The sequence below is a fragment of the Sinocyclocheilus anshuiensis genome, unplaced genomic scaffold, assembly GCF_001515605.1.
Source record: "Sinocyclocheilus anshuiensis isolate Anshui unplaced genomic scaffold, SAMN03320099.WGS_v1.1 scaffold880, whole genome shotgun sequence".
Classification (NCBI taxonomy): Eukaryota; Metazoa; Chordata; class Actinopteri; order Cypriniformes; family Cyprinidae; genus Sinocyclocheilus; species Sinocyclocheilus anshuiensis.
The window spans coordinates 26,350-35,560 of NW_015548254.1; the positions used below are offsets into that span (position 1 = coordinate 26,350).

General features: G+C 34.5%; 1 protein-coding gene and 1 long non-coding RNA gene across 2 annotated transcripts in view; one reads left to right on the plus strand and one right to left on the minus strand.

Annotated features, from left to right (window-relative positions):
* Positions 1 to 2,226, plus strand: part of LOC107655323 (leukotriene B4 receptor 1-like) — a 4,031-nt gene extending 1,805 nt beyond the window's left edge. Inside the window, exons 2-4 of the mRNA XM_016442785.1 lie at positions 1,387 to 1,587; positions 1,819 to 1,862; positions 1,983 to 2,226. Coding sequence (XP_016298271.1) covers positions 1,387 to 1,587; positions 1,819 to 1,862; positions 1,983 to 2,226 — 489 coding nt within the window. The remainder of the gene's footprint in view (positions 1 to 1,386; positions 1,588 to 1,818; positions 1,863 to 1,982) is intronic.
* A 1,076-nt stretch (positions 2,227 to 3,302) lies between these two features.
* Positions 3,303 to 4,611, minus strand: LOC107655360 (uncharacterized). Its single transcript, XR_001630428.1, has 4 exons — positions 4,579 to 4,611; positions 4,438 to 4,478; positions 4,092 to 4,336; positions 3,303 to 3,901 (listed from the first exon to the last, which is right to left on the minus strand). It is a non-coding gene; the product is annotated as an uncharacterized LOC107655360 (long non-coding RNA).
* Between the last annotated feature and the right edge of the window lie 4,600 nt (positions 4,612 to 9,211).

Sequence of the window (9,211 nt, forward strand, 5' to 3'; positions counted from 1 at the left end):
ACTGTTCAAATGCGGAGTTTTGCGCATCATGTGTGTGTGTGTGTGTGTGTGCGCGCGCGTGTGTGTGAGAGAGAGACAGGGTCACAACCGTCTTAACCGTGGCTTGTGTAATGCAAACACATACCAGCTTCATCACTGTGTCTGTCACGTGACTGTTCCCCTTTCGGGCTCTGTCTTTACATTTATTTTGAAAGATGAAGCTCGCGATTATGGTAAGGGGCGTTACATTTCCGACGCATGCTTGTGGTGTTCGGCCAATCACAATGCACTGGGTCAGCTGGCCAATCAGAGCAGACTGCGCTTGTCGGAAGGAGGGACTTTGTAGAAAACGAAGCGTTTGAGAGAGGCGGGGCACATAGGACCTACAATAATGTACAGTATTTGAAAAAGAATGTGTTTTTTGAACATTAAAGCATGTCAACATATTCTGATACACCAAATACACAAAATAATGATCTTTAAAAAAGCATCATATGACCCCTTTAAGCATTTTTACAACTGAATTGCACATGTAGCCTCACAACTGAGGTTTCTGATGCAATGGTCCTATTTTAGCTTCTGTGTTTCAGAGTGGAAGTTGTCATAGAAGGGTACAGACACAAGGGTAAACTGTCTTTTGCTAGTCTAAAGACAAAAATCATAGTTAATGACACAATGTTAATGTCTGCTCCAGCAATAGACACACATTGGCCTAATATAGTAGAAATCTGGTGGAAGCAAGGGCATTGTGGTTTATCTGTCTATAATGCATTCCACTTCAATAAACTTGTGTGAAAAGGGTCCGTGATCAAACACAATCTATAAGAATGTCTCGCTCTTTCAGTTATTACTATGCAAATAATCCATTAATAATCGGATTGATGGCTCAGTCGGACTAAAAAGGGCTTCATGCAAAAACACCTCAATCTGAATGAAATTTCAGTTGGAATGAAAAGGTTGGTGTAGACCTAAAATCAACAGGAAAAATTTTTAGCAACTTGTCAGTTGACAATACGGAATATTTACTAAATATTAACTAAAGGCTCATCTGAGATTTATATGTCAGCTTTCTTTTTAGATATCAAGGCAAAAACTCACGGTAGCTCTATTATCGTACTGTCCAGTTCTGAACGTGTTGACTGGGCACTATGCATGTGCTGAAGTTTCATGTAATGCACATAAATATGTGAATCGGGCTGTATGCTTTAAGGTTCATAAAAATAGAACGTTCAGAAACTGAAATCAGATTGGATTCATTCTGATTGGCAAAAATTAGGGCATGTTAACATACTTATGGAGAAGTCTAAATCAATCATTGTATTAATCTGAAAATGATCTCAAAATTAACTTACATATGAGATGAAATGATGTTTATTAATTATTTGCAGGCTCTTCACTCTGTTTTAGATGATACTGCAGCACTGTTTGGAAATTGTGCTGGGTTTCTTGATGCCGTATGGGCTGATCATTAGCAGTTACATGTGTATCCTGCGCAGAATTCGCAAGACAAGATTTCGTAGGCACATCCGAAGTGAGAAACTCATCCTGGTGATCGTCATCACCTTCGGCTTGACCTGGCTTCCTTTCCACATCATGAATATGGTGGAGGTGTGTGTGCAACTCAAATGAAACAGAAGATAGTGGGAAATCATGAAATTTATCTTTTCTGGTTGAACTTAACATGAATATTTTCATGATAATGTTTTGCACATATATATATTTAAAAAAAAAAAATTTTTATTTTACAAATTATAAATGTGTCTTTATGGGTATTCACCATAGATCCCTTAAAATGGGATTATCATATCTAAGAGTGTTGATTATGACTTTCCTGCACAGATTGCTGGGACTTTTCTCCCAGAAGATTCCCATGCAAAAGCCAGGTGAACTTAGCTGAACACACACTGAGATAAATAATATTCTGAGTTCTTTCATTGTGTGTATGAAGTAAATAATTTAGTATCTACAAAAGTTAAGCGACTAATTTATCCTCTTCCTCACAGACTAGATGAAATCTGGCTATCATTCAGAGGCTTCAGCTCCATTATCACCTTCATCAGCAGCTGCATAAACCCTGTTCTCTACACTTTTGCTGGAAAGTCATATATTAAACGTGAAGGCCTGGCCTTCATGGCGCAGCTCTTTGAGGGCTCAAGGATCGAGTCCATGAGAAAGAATTGGCAGAATCAGAAAAATCAGGATCAAGAGAAGAAAGAAGAGGTTGATCATCTAAAAGACAGAATCTGATGTCACTACTTGCTTTTATGCAGATTTGAACATTCGAGAAATGGGAAGGGACATGTTGGGCTTGTTTTTGGGTCTTGGCATTTTTCTTTATACATTTGTATAGGTTAGACTGAATGATGCTGCTACTGGCAAACAAAAGGATAAGTTCACTTAAGTGAATTTACAGAACCACTTTCTTTAAGATAAATTTCATTTTGTTTGATCATTTGTTATATAATGCAAAGAAATGTTTAAGTTTGGCTCAAGAGTCCAAATATTTTTGGGGGGTCACTGTAAATCTCAAAGAGTTGGTTTAGATTTTGTCCAGTAGAGGGTGCCACACAACAGAGAGACAAAGACCTATACAAACAAGTCAGAAAGAGGCTAGTAGAGCAGTAGAAATGGTTGCAATTGTTATGACAGAAATGTCAAAATTCATTAGCCTTGTTTATTGTTCTAGTTTTGAGCACAACCCTTACTATATTTTGTTGTTTATGCTTGGAACTATTTGCTAATGACTTCAAATAGTATACATTTTGAAAACAGGACTTAATATCTTTGCTTCTTTCTTAAATTGATCTTGTTTTAGGGATGTTTAGACACTTTTGCAAACATGACTGGCAAACATGACAGAAAAAAAAGGTGCTCGTGGTGCAAACTGTATGTTTGACATACAAGTTGGCTAAGAGCACATCTGCGACTTTCCCTGAGGATTTTGTACATAGAGGTGAATGTGACTTTGCCAAGTAGGACATGTTTCCTAGATCAACATCCTTGTTGGTCCTGGAACAACATCCCTATCAATCAATCAGATTTCAAGGTTGGGTTTAGGGTTAGGCATGAGTTAAGGACTTCTGATCAACTTATCCTTTTCCTCTGATTTTAGGGCTAGGTTCTCGTTTAAGTTGTATTTTAAACCATTCCCTGTGAAACTTTGTCTAAGATTTTAGAATGGAAGTTCACGATTTGTTAATAAAATAAATGAAGACACCTGAAGAGACTTCACATTTTATTCTACAATAAAAAGTGATGTGATGTTTGTGCACATTTTTATAAGTTTTGTTTTGTGCACAGACATAATTCAAATGATATGCTATCAGGAATTAATGGATAACATTTGATAAATAATGTGTGGTTATAATTTAAACATAAACATGAAACAATACATAAAGAATACAAAATACATTTAATATTGGCAAACACTGACCAAAGAACACTTGTGATACAGAATTAAGGCAGGAACATACTGACAGGCTCGTTTGTCTTTTAGCTACAGCAAAAGCATGTTTTTTTTTTTATCTTTCAGTCTCATTCTGTTATAAAATAAGAACAATGCAATTAATTCAGCAAGAATGTAACCGCACCAAAAGAAAGGACCAAAGAAAGATGTAACAATTCAGCTAGTAGACAATAATCAGAAATGTTACAGAAAGTGAAAAGTAACTTTTGGACCTATTTGTCATTTATATCACTGTTGCTTGTTCTTCAGTCATGACTGAAGAAAATGAGGCAGCTTGAATTCTTTTTCTCAAAATATGCATGATAAAACAGGCAATTATAAGTAATACAAAGGCAATGATAATAGCATATCTTGTCCTATGAAGCAAAGGGGATGGAGTCCCCACACTGTCTGGTCTGGTTTCTTCTCCTTGGCTTTCTTGTTCAGTGGATTAGTTTTCTTTTTCTGCTGTTGATTCTGCAACAAAACAGTAAAGAACAAACAAAATCACTGCACTGTGATAAAGACAACAGATCTGTCATTAATTTATATACAGCAGCACTCAGACTGGAATATTATAGTTGGTAAAATACTCATTGTATTCAGAATTAATTAAACGTTTTTAATTAAAATCAGTATACATTATTCAACCAACCAGTTTACACACCGTTGATGTTTTCCTTGCATCAGTGTGTTGAAGATTGTTGAGTTTGATGGAGAAGTTTCCTCTCTTATACACCTTTGGGAAAGTTTCGACTCTGTTCTTGTAGCGTGGGTCCTGTCCCAATTCTGAATCTTTACCCTTGATTATACTATATCAATAGCACATCACTGTCTTGAAGTTTATTATAATCTTTGGAAGAACACGGAAGGACAACAGAACTGCCAATAACAGCCTGCCTCTACTGTGACCTGCAGACACAGTGAAATCACACTTTAATTGTAAACACAGTCTGACATTTATACATGCAGCATTAATTTAACTCTCAAATGCAGTTTGTTTAGGTGCTCACCTTTGTTTATCAGCACAAAAAATACACGGATGAAGCAGCAACTGCAGAAACAAGTGGTAAAATGCAGTAGATTATGATACTAGTAATGTCAACATGAGTTTGATTCACATGTAACATAAATGAGGTAAAATGTTCTCCCACCTTCTCAATATGTTTATTAATAAAGGGAAATGCTCTTAAAAAAATGTTGTTTCATGATCACACGCTTTGTCACTGGATAACACTTGTCTATAAATGTATTTTATCACTCATTTCCAACAGTGGCCGATGACCCTTATTCATAAGCAGCATCTGGCGAAGGATGTCATCCATCCAGCTCCAGAAGGAGTATTTGAGAGCTTCATAATTCAAGTGTAACTTGTGATACAGTTCCAAAAACTCCTCCACATACTCCTCCAACGAGCAGACATTTTGTAACAGACAGTCCTTGGGATTTGAAAGTGAAAACCCCACTGAGTTGATTGTTGAGGTCCGCTATTCTGTCACAGACTCGGGGCAGATCAGAAGGTGAGCTCAAATGCTGGGTTTATTTGACAGCTAAGTGCAAAAGTGAAGAAGTGAAGTGAATAAACAGGTGAATCAATGAAGTTCAAAGGAATGGTGGATGACAAACACAAATAAGGTGGTGATCACAGGAATGGAGTCAACACAGAGGGAACGATGAGGAGAACCATTAATGAACACACAGGAGGATCCAACGACAACAGAGAACAAGTTAGTCCAGGTAAGTAGGGTCTGTAAACATTTTCTTTATTTATCATAACCTATAGACCAACCGAGTTGAATCATTCAATCAGAATACATAGTTTATTGCTATTATAACAAACCTGCCAATATATATTAATATGTGTGTGTGTGTGTGTGTGTGTGTGTTATTGTTATTATTATTATTATTATTATGTAAATGTGACCATAAACCATTTAACAACTAAATTAACACATATATCCAGTAATTAGCCTTAATAACATATTGAATGCTGTATCATCATCCTGTACATGCTAAACTCATCTGCAAATACACAATTTAGCAGTAAATGTTCATAAGGGGACCCATCTTATCCTACTGGTAAAATATTAATAACTTAAACTCAATGTAAGACTAGTCAAATCAAATTAATATCAAATAAAACTAACTGCATATGCTCTGATACACAAAAGATGGTAATACAAAATGCTAATGCTAGCTGTTAATGACTCAATCAAAAAAATAATAACTGCAGCTATTTGCCTGCAGATAAACCTGTTAAGTATGAATTATTGATAAATTAATAATGTATTAATGATGATTAAAGTATTTCTCTGTTAATTCTAGTATAAATAAAGCATTTGACCACCACAAACAACAAACTAGGCTACATCAGGCCTTCAGTTATACCGGAGAGCACGTGTTCATTCAGAATTCATGAAACATACCTGATAATCATGGTGCCCAATATATGTGTTATATATACTGCATATAAATATGTCTGAAAATTAATATTAAATTCAACTTCAAACAACAGAGTATCGTCAAACTTTCATGACAGTATGACATGCGGTCCTCGGATTGCTTCCGACAGAAGTGAATGCTCAGACATGCGCACAAGGTATTTGTTAATCGTACTCAAATTTACTATATTTTAGTATATTCAAGACTTCTGAGACAGAAGTTCACTTTCACAAGCTTTCACAAATACTCTGACTCTTGATCTTCTACTCAATCTTCACCATTAGTAATACTACAAAAAAGGGGGTACCATCAGTTCTCCAATCAATTTTATGTCATAACGTAAGTTATTAAAATAAATAAATTAATTAATTAATAATTGTTAATTTTACTTTTTCATTGGTTAGACTACAACATATTGTGCCAATTTCACTGGAAAATAATGGACCCTTTTCACAGACTGTCATGATGTGTTTCCACAGTTATAACATCATGAATCTTGCTTTTTAATAAGATTTTTATTTATTTTTTATTTTTTTTAAAGAATGTATGTACATTTATAACACTACTGTGTTATATTACTTTGGAATTACATTTCAGAAAATAGTTAAAGCTGCTGTGTGGTGGTTTATAATACAACAGCTCAGGAAATTATAGCAAATTTCACATCTTTTTCTCTTCTGACCAGCATAATCAATCCCTGGGTCCATTAAGTTATAGAAATATCTTTTCAGCAGGTAGCTATAGGCTTATGTTGTGTTATATAGCTATATGTGTGATGTCATGTTAGACCCTGGCTTTTTGATTTTAGAAAAATTAACAGTAATAAAAGTAATAATGAGTAAATTTAATAAGTAACTTACATGAGTATGATAATGAAGCTTCATTTCATTGACTCCTCTGAGAAAATGTTGTATTCTGAATTCTGAAGTTAATCACTTTCTTTGAATGATGGTTTTTATGTTCCTGCCATCATTGTGCCTTTAATACACTGCTACATCTTGACTTTAATGTCACTGTATAAGCAGGACCAGATCACAGAGCTTCCAGTTTGCAATCCTCCTATGTGAGCTGCAGAGAAACTGAAAGAGAGAGAAACAACTGAATACAATCGGAATTTTCCATGAAATGCGTTTCAAATTATGTTTGATATTAACAACACTGACAGATGCAGTTGAACAAACAGAATTCTGAAGAGAATATAAATATAGATACCTGCTTTATTTATTTATTTATTTGGTTTCATACCTAGGCTGTGCCTCATAGTTCCTTTCTCATCTTCATTGTGACAAACTGCATGAATGTTGTGAAGACACTGTTATATTCTCAATGTGCTGGTTAGTTGTCAGATGGGTGGTGAGTGGGCAGATCATGCGTTTAGTGAGAAACAAATGACAAATGACAGCCCATTCGTAACAGGCAAAGGAACTGAACGAGACAGAACTGAAAACAACAAGCACATACAGTCTGGATTGTTCATGAATTTCCCTTTCAAATTTCCCTGTTCAACAATGGAAAGTTCTAATTTTTATACCAACAAGTCACCTGCATTGTGTTAACCAGTGCAAAAAAATTTTTGTTAAACCATTTGGTTTATGAGGACAAAGGAAGTATTCTCATAAACCAAATGACTTAACAAAACATACAAAATTGTGTTTTTGGAAATTCAAAAAATGGCAGATGTTTAGGCGAGGGGTTAGGGAATAGAAAATAGTTTAGATGAGTGTTTGATGAAACAAATGTATTCAGGATTGTTCACCTTAATGTTTCCTCTCTCATAGTCATCTGGGAAAGTTTCTGTTCTGTTGTTGTATCATGAGACCTCATTCTGCAGTAAATTACTTGGGAATTTTATCACATATAGTTTTACTGCCATTGTGTCTCCAGCTCACATCAGTGAAGTCTTGAAGTTTAAGATCATGTTCAGTGGAGGAACCACTGAAACACCAATAACAACATTATTTAATATAAAACATTGGTAACACTTTACATTAAGTTTCCCTTTATAAAGGGAAACTAACCTCCTCCAGGAGGATAGCCCATCATTTCAGCGACAGCAGAGACACTCATGCATTATAAATCATTGATAAGCCGTTATAAATGCATGAATAAAAGGATGATTTTAATGCAATACCTGCCAAATAGTGAGCCATTTTAAACTCACATGTTATAAATGCTTAACAGATATATTTATTAATACTTATTTCACTCAAAAACAGATTCCTGATTTTATTCATGATGCAGCAAAAATTGACTATTTTAGCAAGACTGAAGGGTGTTGTATTTATGGTTTTCTCATTTATGTATACACTGTAAAATCTAATTAGTTGGGCTTACTTAAAAAAAAAGCATGCAAACCGATTGCCTTGAAAAAACGAAGTAAAGTGAAATAGGAATAGTATGTTGTACTGACAAATGCTTAGTTAGTATAGTTTACTTACACGATGCGGCATGAATAAATTATGCAGTTGCTTTGTTTTACAGTTGTTGATTTTATTTGCCTATTTTATTTGCTGTCTTGTGTCAGTAGTAGCACAACAGAAAAAGCAAATAAAATGGTTATTGTTACAATTAATCAAAATAAATGAAATTAAATTGTTACCATTGTTGTGTTTCACGTGCTGAACATTTAAGTCTGTGTGTGACTTTAGCATATTACCACACACTATTTAAGGATTATATAAACTCAATTAAAAGCATCTCAAGGTATTTATGGAAAATGAAATTTAAAAAAGTTCATGAATAAACACACACAATCAAATACACTAATGCTTTTATTAGAAGATATGTCACCTTCTAAACCAACCTATTTATTACTTTTCTTCGCTTGAAATCAAATAATTCTGACTTCATGATGCATTGCTGCATTAACAGAAAAAAAATTATAGTAACATAAATGAAGTTCCAAGTTGCCCAACCAAAGTAAAAAAAAGTGATGAGTGGTGAGTAAAAAAAAAATATTTTAGGAAAATCAACATCAATTTATGAAGTTAGCTTATGTGATGTACTCTCAAATATTTCAGTTGTATTGAAAATTCAACATTCAAGATTACTTTGGGAAACGAGTGAATGCATCTAGTGAAAGATAACTGCAGACATGGAGGAAATGGGTCTATTAAGACTCAAAGTCTATTAAGACTCGTTTTCATTTCTTCTTCTTCTGTTGTTATGTTGCACATTAGCAACACTGCTGCCTCTCGCTGGTTTATTAATATCATTGGTTCCTTTGTGGCTACTTGAATATTTTAAGTAAGTGTTACTCATTGCAGAAAGTTGTTTTATTCGCCTTAAAATTAGCTGTTACTTAATAAAACCGAGTAAGTATAACAACTAAGTAAAGATAACTAA